We start from the raw sequence: 16,066 nt of genomic DNA, 5'->3' as shown, positions 1-16,066 counted from the left end.
CTTGCTATTCTCCCCAATTTCCCCCACCCCCATTTTTTTCTTTTCTTCCCCCGCCCCACCCTGAATTTTTAGCCTGCTCAGCACTCGTGACCAGGAAGAGACTTGCCTTGATTTGACTTTTTCTGTGCTGGCGGAGTTGACAAATGTGGGCTCAAAGGAATGTTTTATTGCGTTGCTGTGTGGGTGAGAGAACCTCCCCCGTCACGCAACAACCCCTTTGCTAGGAACTTGTGATCTCGACGTTAACTTGCATGCCTCAGTTTGCCTGCAGTGGCTGTTCGCACAACACAAAAAACCCACACTCAATGGTTGAGCGTGGGTTGTTGTTGAACCGTGGGTTAGTGTGTTGTCTGAACCAAGGACATTTTCCGCAGGATGGCTTGTTGACCGTGCAGTGTGTCCTGTTACCCACCGTGAACAACCCGCCAACGAACCATGGGTTCTCAAAGTGTCTTGCTTGAGAAAAATAAGCCACACTGCATGGTTCACAATGACACCCAGCTGGAAATGTCCTCGGTTCAGACAACACCCTAACCCACAATTCAACAAACAACCCACAGTTCAGCAACAACCCACACTCAACCACTGAGTGTGGGTTGGTGCGTTGTGTGAACCCAGCCTCTCTGCGATGTGTTCCTGATGTTCTTCCTACTGCGATCCCTTGGCAACAGCTGCCACTGACCGAACTCACCTTCTGGGTCCAGGAGTTTGGTAAGGCCCAGTTCCTTTTCGGCAACGTTGAAGGCATTCTGGAGGTTGTAGTGTGCGTTGCATTTCTTCAGGGTGTCGATGTCTATCAGGTCTGGCCTGTTGAGGACAATAAGGTGAAGACACATACATGCCCAAGAATACAGGGATTGCCTTGTTGGGTCAGAACCACAAGTCTGTGTAGCCTAGCGCTCTGTCACCAACAGTGCACACCATCGAGAAATTCGCAAGCAGAGAATGCCTGGAGTTTATCTCTCTCTGAACACAAAGTTTTCTATTTATGGGCATCCTGGCCGTTAGCCACCGATGGACCAATCCTCTGTGAATCTAGAGCTAACCTTCTTCCAAAGCCGCTTGTGCTACCAGCCATGGCAACTTGCTGTAGCAATGAGTTCCGTGTGATCATCATGTTCCGCACACACAATTTTCTTTTATTTTTGGGTCTGTCCTAAGCTTGCGGGCATCGAACTTCACCTGATGATCCCAAACTCTCACGTTTCAAGAAAAAGGGAATTAGAATTCTCTCTAGACAATGGGCACTGGGTGCAACATTACTCTTGCTCCTTAGCATTTGTTTAGTCTCAAAGGCGTGCCGAGCCACGGACAGCGTGGGGCGTATCCTGCGATGCCACACGAGTGGAAGAAAACGACAGGATGTGGGGCTGCCCCATTTTGCCAGTGGGGAAAGCATTTATGTCCCCATTTTACTTTTCGATGCATGTTTCCAGTCTGTGGGGCTGGACATTTATAGGAAACGAGAAAGGGAAGATGGGCTAGCTGAACCTACTTTGAAGTACGTGAAGTAATAGGCACAACCAACTAAAGTCGTACACGCGCCAGCGTCCAAATGGGACTAGTGAGGCCGTGAAGTCCAGAGTCTAACACAGTGGTTCCCAAACTTTTTCAGGTCACCGCCCCCTTGGTTCCACAAACTCGTGCCCAGTGCCCCCTACCCTACACTATAAAAATCATTATTCAGAACAGCGGTTTTCAACGACCCACTAAGGAAGATAATAACAATAAAATTCAAAACAGTAACAATTAATTGAATATTTATTCAAAATCCAATTACATTTTTTTAGTTTATTCAATTAAACGTAATTGATGAACCTGATCCAGTGATATCATCTTTTCAAAGTCTGATAGTCATTGAGCAAGAATATTAGAGATCACATTTAGTAACTAGGGTAGAGGACCTCACGATTCTGCAAATTCTTAATGTGATGGGTGGGCTTGATGAAAGGATACCAGTTTCCCAATGTCTGGTTTAAAGTCACTTAACATGAGTCTTAAATCACTGTGTTTAGTAATCTGGAGTCGATTTCTTTGCTTGGAGAGAAGTAGGCAGACCACACTAAAACCGCGTTCCACCCAATATGATGTTGGAAATGCAACCAGGAGCTTCTGAAACACTCTCCATTGTGCAAGATAGCGATCAGAAATTTCCTTCGGTAACCAAAACTTCTGGAGCGCCCCCCTGCCGCCCCTTTGCCTCTTAGCGGGCCCCCCTGCCACCCCCTTGCCTCTTAACGGCCCCCCTATGCAATCCCACCACCCCCAAGGGGGTGGTACCGCCCACTTTGGGAACCACTGGTCTAACATTACGCCACGGCACCACCACTACCACTGACCTGTGTTTGTGGACAATCGCGTTGAAAGCCAGGCCGTCCCGCCAGCTGGTGGTGAAGTTGTGGACGTTCACGTTTGGGTACCTGTAAACACACAGAGACAAGGGGAAAGGGATGAGGAGAGACGTCCCCGCTTATTCATTTCGTTTGCCTCAAGGGTTTAATTTTGACCTATCCCTAAAGTTCATGGCAGGTAGCAACAAATACTCATCTGTGCTCTTCCTAATCCTAATCTCATTTACTAATATTAATCCAAACTAATATTATTAATAATAATAATAATAATTTTGGATGTTGCATCATCCAAATGACGTCCTTATACCATCTCTAAAAAACGTTGGCCCAAACAGAAAGACCCTCCAGTAAGATGCTTAGGAATATTTGATTAAGCCCATGAACGTGTACAGAGTGCCTTTCATAGCCAGCTCTTCCCCGCTTCCTCCTTCGGGCTTCTTGAAACATCAACTCCTGGCAATGCTTAAAATTATTATTATTATTATTATTATTATTATTATTATTATTATTATTTATTGCATTTGTATACTGCCCCATTCTGGGTGGTTCACGTAAGATAAAAACACTTAAAAACATTATACAAAGATTAAAAACCACAAAAACAAGCAAAATACACATACTTTTAAAACCACTATAACAACTTTAAAAACAATGAGCCAAAAAACAGACCCAGGGTCATTACACATTGCTAAATGCCTGGGAAAAGAGAAAAGTCTTGACCTGGCACTGAAAAGATGACAATGTCGGCGCCAGGCGGGCCTCGTCAGGGAGATTTTCCACAGCTGGGGGGCCACCACAGAGAAGGCCCTCTCTCTTGTCACCACCCTCCAAGCTTCCCTCGGGGTAGGCACCCGGAGGAGGATGGGAGAACCTATGTGGTCTCACGCTCAGTTGGGCTGGATTTGGCCTCAAAGGGAGGGCAGCGAGTTACTATCCGCTAGCCCACATGGCTATGGGAGGTGGGGGAAGCCCCTAGCCCACCTGACTCCAATATCTTCCTTACCCAGCTGTTTTCATCTGGCACCAGAGCAGCAAAGCATCCTTGGCAGACTTTTTCTCTTTGTTATCCTCCGTCTCCACGCTGATATCTTGGATCTACAGGAGAGGACAGTTAGAACAAAAATTTCTCCGTTGATCAGAGCTGGGGACAATCAGAGCAGCAGACACTCTGCAATTTTGGCCATAGCTAGACCTAAGGTTTATCCCTGGATCGTCCAGGGGTCAAACCTGTTCATCTAGGGCTGTAGCTAGACCTAAGGTTTATCCCAGGATTGTCCTGGGGTCAAACCTGTTCATCTAAGTGCCACACAGGGCATCCAGTGCTCAGGCAGGGACGAACCCTGGATGATCCTGGGATAAACCTTAGGTCTAGCTACAGCCTAGGTGACACACAGGGGATCCAGTGCTCAGGCAGGGGCAAACCCTGGATGATCCCAGGATAAACCTTAGGTCTAGCTGTAACCTTTGTTGTATTAAATACGGATTTAAAAGCCTGTGCTCATCCTATTCAAATTCTGCACCAATTTTTTTTTTAAAGGGGGAGAATTCTGCAGCCTGCCTGAGCCGAGCAAATTTGATTAAGTCTCTAATTTTTGCATTTTGTATTTGTTTTGCTCCTTTTGAAATGAAAGTGGGTGTACTTAGGACACAGGATTCTGCCCACAAGCTACCACGTTGTTTCTTTTTCTACGTTTCTGTGGAAATAGAAAGGGTACACAGTTCTGACTGCGGGCCTCGGGTGGACAGGAGGAGGGTGAGACGTGGAAGGCCAAATCGAGGGGGAATCGAGAGCGAGGGAGGGAGAAGAAGCAGGGCTCAGGTTGTACCTGGAAGCGGAGGATGATGGTCCAGATGAGGCCCAGCGTCAGGCGATGGTTGCCGTCGACGATGTCGTGAGAGCCCATGTTCTCCAAATGGACACGCTGCTCCTTCAAGAACTGGAGCGCCTTGTCCACGTTTTCCAGGCAGTGAATGCGCATACGGCCCTTCGTTGGCTTGGGCTAGCAGAACGGGGAGAGAGAGAGAGGGGGGGGCTTAATTTATCTTAATTAAGATCATAGGAGGAAACCTTGCTGCTTGTAGAATCATAGAATCATAGAATAGCAGAGTTGGAAGGGTCCTACAAGGCCATCGAGTCCAACCCCCTGCTCAATGCAGGAATCCACCCTAAAGCATCCCTGACAGATGGTTGTCCAGCTGCCTCTTGAAGGCCTCTAGTGTGGGAGAGCCCACAACCTCCCTAGGTCACTGGTTCCAGTGTCGTACTGCTCTAACAGTCTGGACGTTTTTCCTGCTGTCCAGCTGGAATCTGGCTTCCTGTCACTTGAGCCCGTTATTCCGTGTCCTGCACTCTGGGAGGATCGAGAAGAGATCCTGGCCCTCCTCTGTGTGACAACCTTTCAAGTATTTTTAAGATTTCTCCCTGGGTTGGAGCATTTGCATGTGTTATCTTTCTATCTCAGAGATCACAGAATCATAGAATTGCAGAGTTGGAAGGGACCTTCAAGGCCATCCAGTCCAACCCCCTGCTCAATGCAGGAATCCACCCTAAAGCATCCCTGACAGATGGTTGTCCAGCTGCCTCTTGAATGCCATGTACCATGTCCTTTTTTTTATATATATATATATATATATATATATATATATATATATATATATATAATATTTTTATTATTTAGATTTTATTACACATACTTAATACACCACAATAATGAAATTAAAAAAGAACTTAATAAAATAATATAATACTGTCTCGTGCACCCCAACCCCCGGGGACCCTTATTCTCCTTTCCAAAATTGTAATGTATCCTGCGACGGTTTACTCCCTTTCCCTTTTTCTAATACAAATTTAACAAATGGTCTCCGAACCTCATCAAAGTCATTTCGCTTCAGCACTCCTCTCTTAACTTTAATACTACTCGTGAGTCTGTCGTTAATAGCTATATCCCAGACTTCTTTATACCATTCTTCTATTTGATAATCCCTTTGTTCCTTCCAATTCCTGGCAATTATTAATCTAGCTGCAGTTAATAAGTTGTTTATTAAATCTTTACTGTTTTGTGTACATTTAACCTCTTCATATATTGATAACAGAGCTATCCTTGGCCCTATCTTTACCTTCCATCCCATTATTTATTTATTAATTACATTTTTATACCGCCCAATAGCCGAAGCTCTCTGGGCGGTTCACAAAAATTAAAACCATAATAAAAAACCAATAGGTTAAAAGCACAAATACAAAATACAGTATAAAAAATACAACCAGGATAAAACCACGCAGCAAAATTGATATAAGATTAAAATACAGAGTTAGAACAGTAAAATTTAAATTTAAGTTAAAATTAAGTGTTAAAATACTGAGAGAATAAAAAGGTCTTCAGCTGGCGACGAAAGGAATACAGTTTAGGCGCCAGGCGGATCTCTCTGGGGAGCTCATTCCACAACCGGGGTGCCGCAGCGGAGAAAGCTGATATGATAAATTATATCATTTATCTCTTTAAATGCTATTTGCCAAAACCTCTGAGTAGCTTCACAAGTCCACCACATATGGAAATACGTGCCTTTTTCCTGACAACCTCTCCAGCAATATACAGAATACTTTTTATCCATTTGGTGTCATCTTACTGGTGTTAAATATCACCTCCATATCAATTTATAATAATTTTCCTTTATTCTTACCGACATAGTCTTTAACAGATGTTAGTTCCATATCTTTTCCCACTCTTGACTACTCAACTGTTTTTCCATGTCTTGATCTCATGTCATTTTATAATGTTCATATTGCTCTTCCAATCCCAGCAATATCTTATATAATGCACTCATTATACTTGTACCATGTCCTGTAGACTGTCATCTGACAGCACCACAGCCTTCTCCGTGGTGACCCCCAATTGATGGAAGGATCTCCCTCCTGGCATTTGGGAGGTGCCAGCAGTAGCGTGTTTTGGATGCCAATTAAAGAGCCGTTCCTTTCCCTGGGCCCTTCCTGAGTGAGCGCGCTCCCCAGTTTGCAATTACAGCGCCGTATTGTTTAAAATTGGTTCTAATGTTTTATTAATGCTTTATATAAATGCTTTAGCAATTATTATACATTTTAATTTGATTTTAATGTCTATGACAATGTATTTAAATTCTCTCGTAAACCGCTTAGAGGTGTTTTTTTAAATAGAAGGGTGCAATCCTAGGCATAGAATCCTAGAATAGCAGAGTTGGAAGGGGCCTACAAGGCCATCGAGTCCAACCCCCCTGCTCAATGCAAGAATCCACCCTAAAGCATCCCTGACAGGTGGTTGCCCAGCTGCCTCTTGAAGGCCTCTAGTGTGGGAGAGACTATGACCTCCCTACGTAACTGATTCCATTGTCGTACTGCTCTAACGGTCAGGAAGTTTTTCCTGATGTCCAGCCGGAATCTGGCTTCCTTTAACTTGAGCCCGTTATTCCATGTCCTGCACTCTGGGAGGATCGAGAAGAGATCCTGGCCCTCCTCTGTGTGACAACCTTTGAAGTATTTGAAGAGTGCATGTTTAGACAGCAAAAAAAGGCCCTAAATAAGTAAGGAGAACCAGGGCTCAACTTTAGGAACTCTGCCCAGCTGTTTATTTCGTTGCAGTATGTCTATCCCCGCTCCTCAGCCAAAAAAGGGCTCCAAGAGGGGCTTACAAAGATTAATAACCATGACACAGTCCCAGCCCATTTACCATTAGACATGACACAAAAAGAAAAAGGGTTGATAGGGAGGAGGAAAGCAAGCGTGTCAGTTTCAGCACCTCTCCTTTCTCAAGGTTAAACCACTGGGAAGAGGGCATTCATACGCAAAAGGGCCAACGCTCTGGATGTGTTGGACTACAGCTTCCATAATCCGCAGCAGGCCCGCCCACCTGGGAGTTGTAGCCCAACACAACTGGAGGGCACGTTGTTGGGAAGGCTGTTATGCTTCTCAGTCCACCCCCTGAAATTCTTGCTCCGTAATTATAGCCCTGACGGCATTTTTCTTTGCACATTCCTCTCAAGTGCATGAAAGCCCTTTAGCCCCCAGCACACAGCTAATGAGCATAATTAAGGTGACTCTCATTCCTGTTTTGACAGGTGGGGGGCCTGGGCTGAGACAGCGTAACAGCGGCCGTTCTGCTGGGTCAGACCAAAGGCCTAGCGAGCGTCGCGTTCTGTTCCCACAGCGGCTAATCAGATGCCTCTGGAAAACCCACAAGCAGGACATGACCACAACAGCACCCTCCCACCCATGTTCCCCAGCAACTGATGTACCTAGGCAGATTGCCTCTGATACTGGAGGCAGCATATAGCCATCTGGACTAGTAGCCCGGATAGCCGTCTTCTCCAGGAATTTGTGCAGCCTCCTTTTAAAGCCATCTAAATGCGTGGCTATCACCACGTCTTGTACTAGCCATCTTGCCGGTGGCTACTAGGAGCAGGGCTTTCTCCGCTGTGGCACCCGGGCTGTGGAACGAGCTCCCCAGAGAGGTCCGCCTGGCGCCTGCACTGTATTTTTTTTCGTCGCCAGCTGAAGACCTTTTTATTTTCTCAGTATTTTAACACCTAAATTTAAACTTCGCAGTTTTAATTCTGCATTTTAATCCTATATCCATTTCTGCTGTGTGGTTTTATCCTGGTTGTGCTTTTTATATTGCATTTTGGATCTGGGTTTTTAGATTGCTGGATGTTTTATTATGTTCTTAATGTTGTTATTATTATTATTATTATTATTATTTATTTATATAGCACCATCAATGCACATGGTGCTGTACATAGTAAAACAATAAATAGCAAGACCCTGCCGCATAGGCTTACATTCTAATAATGGTTTTAATTTTTGTGAACCGCCCAGAGAGCTTCGGCTATGGGGCGGTATAAAAATGTAATAAATAAATAAATAAAAATACCAGTGAATTCCATAGTTTGACTCTGCGCTGAGTGAAGAAGTCCTTGCTTTGATCTGTGCTGAACCTCCCACCCATCAGCTTCATGGGATAGGACCCCTTTGGGTTCTAGGATTAGAAGAGAGGGAGGAACAAGTCTCCCTGTCCACATCCTCCACGCCACGCATCATTTTGCACACCTCTGCCACGTCTCCCCTCGCTCGCTCCGTTTCCCTAAACTAAACAGTCCCGGCCATCGTGAGCTTTCGTCACCGGGGAGTCGTTCCAGCCCCTGGGTCTTTTCAGTCGCCCTTTTCTGCACTTTTTCCAGCCTGCACACAATCAATCCCCAGCAGTGCCGGGAACAGACTTTGGGGTGGGCAAATCACCTTCCATGGCCGTGATCCCTAACATAGAATTTGCCTTTTTTCACAGCTGCTACCCACTGGGTCACGATTTCCATTGAGGGAAAGTTGCTTGGAACACAGGAAGTTGCCCTGGCTGCAGCACCTCTCTATTTATTACATGCCTTCATTTATAACATTTCTACACCGCCCCATAGCAGAAGCTCTCTGGGCAGTTTGCAAAGGGGTCTCATGCAGAAGAGGGTCTTTCTTTTCCCACCACCTGCCACCCCCTTTTTTCCTATCCTGGTCGCTCCCTTCCTCCCTGCACTCATACAGGGACTACCGCCAGCATCTTCTGCACACCCAGTTACCTGCCCCTGTGTGCAGAGGGCATGCCTGTGATCCAGGAACACGTCACACTAGGTTGCACCAGCCAGGCAGCCGGTTAGACCAGCGTCGGAACTGCCTCCCGACACAGCATTCCCAGACGAGGTTCCCAGAACGGCTTCATCTGGGTGCCACTGAGGTTCAAAAACCCCAAGGGAGGGGCAGGGCGGGCGGCCCTGCCCAGGAGAAGAATTTCCTCTCCGTTTGCAAACCTTAAAACACGAGGCTGAATGGAAGGGCGGAACCAAGGGGTGTACTGAGGACGGCGGAATGGGGCAAGGAGAGGAAATGGCAGCGTGGGCCGGGAGACAAGCAATTCCCAGGCAGGAGGTGTGGCTGGCCCTGTGGAGACCGCTGGAATGGGTTCAACAACGTCCCAACACTATCCATGCAGCATCCCCATTTGCATGCAAAATGTCTGAGCAGGGAGCTGGGCATTGAACAGAAGCTAAGCCAAACCCGCACGGCTTCTATTTTAACACACCCTTCTCTGTGTATATCTCTCTACCAGGATCATTATAAAGCTCTATACACACACACACACACACACACACACACACAGTCCCCCCACCAAAGAGCAGAGACCTCTGTCTCTTACATTTAATTTCTAAAAGCTCCTCCAACAAGGCCCCCAATTTTGAACCCCGGTCGTTCTAACTCTGGCTGCCACTGTGGGCCAAGCTATTTGTCAAATGCATAGTTTAAAAGTATACTCGTGAGCAAGGTTCTACTCATGAGTAGGCCATTCCTCAGGTGGCACCGATGACCTCTGGGGGAGGTCCCCGAAGGCTTAAATGCCTTCATCCTGGAATAATGTCTGCAGGAGGTCATAAAATGCTGCCTGGTCTTTCCCTTGCAAATTCTGTTCTTCTCTGAACCTCTCACATTTTTGGACCTTGCTTTTGGAAATGACCTCGGCTCAAACCCCGGAGTTCTTGTCCCTGTGCCACGGGAAGCAGGGCAGAGCCCATTTTTCTGCAACGGCTAAAGCTCCTGCACCAAGCACAGCTGTAACGGCACATAAAAGTGCAACACGGTGATGGAAATGTGAGGCTCCCAACGCATAGATTGCAGAAGCCATTTTATCCCTGTCCAGGAAAGGGCACACTTGACGGACCAACAGAAGCTGGTCATGGGCGCTCCTCACCATAGAAGCCACAGGCTTCTAATGATGAGGCCGGCAGCACTCCAAAACTTGTTTATTATTATTATTCTACCTGAGAGAGTGCAACTTCAGCTAGAACAGGCAAGCTCGCTGTTTCCCGCAATTGGGAACCACCCACTCACGGCGTCTCCACCTTGCTGGAACTCAGCCTCAGTTCGCTGCCTCGCACCCAACCCACCACGGCGACCAGGCGCGGCTTCAGAACATGCACATACTCTTCTGAACCAGAGGAAATCGGTCCCCGAATGACCATCCAGAGGTCACCCGGCCACCAAGGCAGCCAAAGCCGACTCCATTTTATTCCTGCAGTCATGTATGGTTGGAGTGAGTTTCAAACGCAAAACCGCGCAAGGGCAGGAATGTATAAAACCAGGGTTGGCAAATAGTTTTGTTATCGTTCCGACATATCAGAAATGAGAAGCGGTTGTAAAGCATGCAGTGGGAATTTGGGGCGGGGCAAAACGTTAGTCATGTGCTTCACAACTGAAGCGATACACATGGCCTTCGAAAGCCTCCCCCCCCCCCCCGCACCACTGCGCAGTTGATTACAACCCGCGGCCAGCCAATAAAGCTAGCAGGTGTTAAGACGCTTTCAGCCCAAGGGCCAGACTCCATTCCAGAAAAGTGCTCGGGGCCCGCGTTCCAATGGTGGGCGGGGCTAAAGGCAATAGGGGAGGGGCCCAAATACCAGCCTGTTTGAGCTAGAAGCCCTTAGAGCAGTGGTTCCCAAAGTGGGTGGTATTGCCCCCTTGGGGGCGGTGGGATTGCATAGGGGAGCGTTAAGAGGCAAGGGAGCAGCAGGGGCGCGCGCGAGGTGATCTTTTCCGAGAAGCGCCTCTCCAAAAGGTCTTAAAACCCAGGGACATTTTTATGGGAGAAGGTAGTTTGGTCCCAAGCGATATAGGGGAAGAATCCACACATGTATTAATACCATTTAAGAAGAGTCCTTTTAACGGTGAATTGAAATGTTTCAAAAGCACCAAAATGCTAATGAAGAGACATAGCCTGCTTGGTGTGCCCCGTCATGCCGGCTGCAAAACAGAGGCGTTCACTCTCTTTTCCCTCCCTCCCTCGGCAAACCTGTGGCGGGTGCTTCGGATTTGAATAAATATTCAATTAATTGTTACTGTTTTGAATTTTGTTATTATCTTCCTTAGTGGGTCGTTGAAAACAGCTATTATGAATAATGGTTTTTATAGGGTAGGGTAGGGGGCACTGGGCATGAGTTTGTGGAACCAAGGGGGCGGTGACCTGAGAAAGTTTGGGAACCACTGCCTTAGAGGCATTTCAGCCTTTCAGAACGTGGGAGAAACGGCACGACGACTGCAGAAAGCCTGGAAACCATGAAGCAACTTGCGGTTAGGGGAAAGGGGAGTGGCTGCCTGGGGACCTCTGGAAGGCCAGATTCGGGCCCCGGGCTTGCAGTTCTGCACCCCTGCTGAAAAGGAAGGATGCCTTCAGACAGCCTGTGGGACTCACTGCGACAAGATGCGGCGAAGGGCCTTGGCTTCAATGTTTTTTAAGAAGATTACACAAATTTGTGGACAACTAGGCTATGATGGCTATATGCCAACTCCTGGATCCGAGGCAAAATACCAGTGGAAGAACCACCACTGGGAAGCAACCACGAGAGAGGACTGCAGCCTTCAATTCCTTGTGGGTTTGCCAGAGGCGTCTGGGCGGGAACTGTGAGACCCAAGTTGCTGACCCCATAGCAGGAATCTTCTTCGGTTCTTACCTCCACTAATCTTCCTTTTACTTTCAGATCTTCCTACCCTGCGTCTCACATTTATCTTTCAACTGTAAGCCCGTGGGCAGGGCCTTTGTTGCTTTTGCATGGCACCCAGCAATTTCAGGTGCTTTATCCATCAATCCCGCTGGGCTGGCTCTGCGTCCGTCGTTCCCTCTCCGGGTTATAAAGGCAAACCTGTCTGCCAAATACCCGCCTGCTAGTTAATGCAAGGAGAGGTGAGGGACGGGCCAAGCCAGGCTTGTGAATAAGCCTGCAAAAGTTACTAGCTTGCCTGTAATTTTTTAAGAAGGCAGTAGCAGGGGTCGGCAACATGGAGCCCATTGGCACTGATGTGCCCCCAGACACCTTCTTCGGTGGTCCCCGAGACACCCGATTCTTCCCAATTTTTATTTAGAAATATTTATTATATTTTCATATTGGCTGCTGGGATGGTTTCAGCATGCAGGGGGAGCGATCTGCAGCCATCTTGGCTTCCTATAGATGCCCTCTGTGCAGATGCCTTGTGTGATTAGACTTTGGGCCAGTCACATGGCTCTCAGCCTGACCTACTTCACAGGGTTGTTGTGAGGATAAATAGAGAGGAGGAGCCTTGGGTTTCTTGAAAGAGGGTGGGGGGAAGGCAGGGATATAAATATAACAATAAATAAATGCCGAAATCAGAGTAGATGCCATGACAGCCTCTTAAATGAAGAGCATTCTGAAGACAGGGTGCCACAGCCAAGTAGGCTCCGTCCCCAGTTGCTGCCTGCCTTGTCTCAGACAACTGTGGCAGCCAGAGGGGAGCTTCTATATACGATTGAAGTATACGGGCCAACTGAATTCTTTAAAAATGCTAGAACTGAGTGTTGTGTTTGTTTTTGCACATGCATGCATGCACCTAGCACCACTAAGCCGAACCCTGGGCCTTTTAGCACCTCCCTGCTGTAGGGGAAAATGAGCTAGGTTGTTCCAAGATGACCTTGCTTTGATTCGCTTGGTTCGCATCATCCCTTGGGGCCTGTAACATCTCCTAACTTACTTTAGCATCTCTCTCTTTCTCTCTCTCTCAGTCTCTCTGTTAACATCTGCCGGAAAATTCACCAGCCAAGGCAGAAGCACCTGCCAAGCTACCAGGCAGGGTGGATCTTGCTGCCAGGCTGCCTGGGAACCGGAAAAACAGCCTCGCTTGGGCTGGGAACGGGCCGTTCCCCTCTCGGCTGTGAGGGAGGCGATGCGTGGAATTCTGGGAACAGGGGTGTGTGTGTGTATGTGTGTGTCTCTCCTGGTGGGGAGGTGGCTGAGGATGGCTCAGTCTGAAAAGGTCTAAGGAGACGTGGCAGAGATGAAGAAAGCATATTTTTCTCCAATTGCCCCTGACTAGATTCACTCTCATACAAACAATTCAGGGGGTCCCTTATTCATCACGCAAAATAATGCATTTTTCTTAGGGTAACAGGGCAGGAATTGCACAGTCTCAACCGCTGAATGCAGGGAAATTCGCTGGAGGTGTGCAAAACGATGCGTGGCAGAGAAAATGGATAGGGGGACATTTTTCTCCCTCTTTCATCATACTAGAACCCCATGGGGGGTCATATCCCATGAAGCTGATGGGTGGGAGATTCAGGATAGGCAAAAGGAAGGACTTTACACAGTGCAGAGTTAAACCATGGAATTCGTTACAAGGCGTAGTGATGGCCACCAATTTATTTTCACGCATATCGTCCTGGAAGAAGAGCTGGCAGGCGGTATTTGCATTTTTTAATAAATAAATTGGAAATGACCACTGAGAAACAAGCTCAAATGGGTCTGTGGAGCTCAGCATTTTTTCTTCTCCTTGGTTAGGCTATGTAGTTTTTCCTAATCTTTAATACACAGATGCCATTGGACTACAAGTCTCATAATGATCAACACAACAACTAAAGGAACTCATTTATAGGCACTCAGTATCTGTACTATGTAAAAGGATTCTGCAATCTTCTTGGGATTTTTCCACCTTGACTTATTACCAAGTGCCCTGAAAGTAATTATGAAATAAGTGCAATCCTTCAAAGCTGCAGTGTCATCGTTTGTAGGAAAGTACTTCTTGCTGCAAACTGTGCCTGTATATAAAATTACAAACTTATTTGAAGAGCTTTCTTCACTCCAGGAAGACAATGAAATTAGGAGGATAAGACTCAAACCAGTCTTGCAAGCAAATATTTTGAGTTGGAACAATTTGCTCAAAAAGTTGCTGGTCCCCCCCTCCCCTCCCCAATTGTTTCAACACAAAACTTTGTGTGCGAAAACGTTTACATTCTCCAAGTTCGACGGTTATTTTCCTGAATTTCATTGTGCTTGTTTGAAGAGCTATCCTAAATGTGCTGCCCATCAGTCTATAGCTGGTGGATGTTTGAAGCTTAAAAAAGAAAGAAGGAAATGAAATGGGTGCAAACAAAGGGATTTAGCGAGTCAATACTTTGCACCACAGTTAAATATGGAATGGAATGAGCTTCCTAGACAGGTTCATGCGACACCTATATGGCACTCTTTCGGGCGCCAGGCAAAGTCCTTTTTATTTTCCCTAGCATTTTAGCATTCCAGTTTTTAGCCCTGCTGTTTGAAATCTATTGCATTTTAAGTCCCTGCACTGCTGCTAGTTTTTTTAAAAAAACTCTAGTTGCAATTTTATCCTACAGTTTTAAGCCGTTGTGTTTTATATTTTATTTTATGCTGTATTCTTTTTTATTTTGGTGAACAACTCAAAGAACTTAATCTATTGGGCGTTATAGAAATAGAATGAATGAATGAATGAATGAATATTTTAAAATGCTTCCAGACAGAGGGTTCCTAACGCATTGTGCAGCTATTCATACTTTAATTTGTTTTTAGGCGTGTATATTTATTGTTCTATACTGTATGCTTTTATCTGTAGGCCGCCCTGAGATCTTAATGATATAGGAAGAGATGGCTGCAAGAGCTGGACCATAAGGAAAGCTGAGCGAAGGAAGATAGATGCTTTTGAACTGTGGTGTTGGAGGAAAATTCTGAGAGTGCCGTGGACTGCAAGAAGATCAAACCAGTCCCTACTCCAGGAAATCAAGCCAGACTGCTCACTTGAGGGAAGGGTATTAAAGGCAAAACTGAAGTACTTTGGCCACATAATGAGAAGACAGGATACCCTGGAGAAGAGGCTGATGCTAGGGAAAGTGGAAGGCAAAAGGAAGAGGGGCCGACCAAGGGCAAGATGGATGGAGGATATTCTGGAGGTGACAGACTTGACCTTGGGGGGGCTAGGGAGGGCGACAGCCGACAGAAAGCTCTGGCGTGGGCTGGTCCATGAAGTCACGAAGAGTCGGAAACGACTGAACGAATAAACAACAACAAATAAATGTTTTAAATAAATAAATAAATAAATATTCCATCCTTTTCCTCCTTAATGGAGTTTTATTTTCCGATAAGCAATGAGAAAACACAAGAGGGCTACGAACACAAGACACAAATCATCTAGACGCCCTGTCACCAACGAACCCTTCAGATTTCTCATCTTTAAAAAGCGCCCCGCAAAGGGAAGTTATATAAGTTCTGCGCCACCCGGTACCCACGAAGACTTGTTTTTTGTGGAACATGGCTTAGGATTTTTTAAAAAAATGTATGTTCATCATAAGTAAATACATTTGTATTTAGACCTGTCTTATAACACGCTGGAGCGTTCGCTGCGTTGCTTCAGCCCCTTTTCCAGCCACTCACCAGCTGCTCCCCCGAGAGCACCTCCAGGAGACGCAGAAGCATCCGGCCATCCCGCAGGTCGCTGTACAGGTCGCTGATGCGGCACGTGACCCGGGCCAGGTGAGAGTTCACCCATTTGGTGAAGGTCTTCTTCTGCACGGCCTCTCGCTCATCTGCAAGACAAAAGCACGCAGCAATCAGAAGCAAGTCTCGGCCGCAGCCCAAGCCGGGCCATCCTGCACCCAGAACTGGTGCTTGTCTCTTCTTCCAGTGCGACACGGCTGCAAAAAAGGCAAATGCTATTTTGGGCTGCATTAATAGAAGTAGAGCTTCCAAATCGCGGGAGGTGCTGGTTCCTCTCTATTCGGCCCTGGTTAGGCCTCATCTAGAGTATTGCATCCAGTTTTGGGCTCCACAATTCAAAAAGGACGCAGACATGCTGGAGCGTGTTCAGAGGAGGGCAACCAGGGTGATCAGGGGTCTGGAAACAAAGCCCTATGAAGAGA

At 46.7% G+C, this 16,066-nt stretch overlaps 1 protein-coding gene across 1 annotated transcript in view; it reads right to left on the bottom strand.

Annotated features, from left to right (window-relative positions):
• The window catches only part of SPTBN2 (spectrin beta, non-erythrocytic 2), a 64,606-nt gene that overhangs the window by 32,001 nt on the left and 16,539 nt on the right, over positions 1–16,066 (bottom strand). The window contains exons 3-7 of the mRNA XM_063146199.1: positions 15,582–15,733; positions 4,178–4,351; positions 3,355–3,446; positions 2,340–2,420; positions 692–807 (exon numbers count right to left, since the gene is read on the bottom strand). Of these exons, the coding sequence (XP_063002269.1) occupies positions 692–807; positions 2,340–2,420; positions 3,355–3,446; positions 4,178–4,351; positions 15,582–15,733 (615 nt within the window). The remainder of the gene's footprint in view (positions 1–691; positions 808–2,339; positions 2,421–3,354; positions 3,447–4,177; positions 4,352–15,581; positions 15,734–16,066) is intronic.

Source organism: Elgaria multicarinata, chromosome 21 (genome assembly GCF_023053635.1).
Source record: "Elgaria multicarinata webbii isolate HBS135686 ecotype San Diego chromosome 21, rElgMul1.1.pri, whole genome shotgun sequence".
NCBI lineage: Eukaryota > Metazoa > Chordata > Lepidosauria > Squamata > Anguidae > Elgaria > Elgaria multicarinata.
This window is presented reverse-complemented; position numbering and strand designations above follow the sequence as displayed.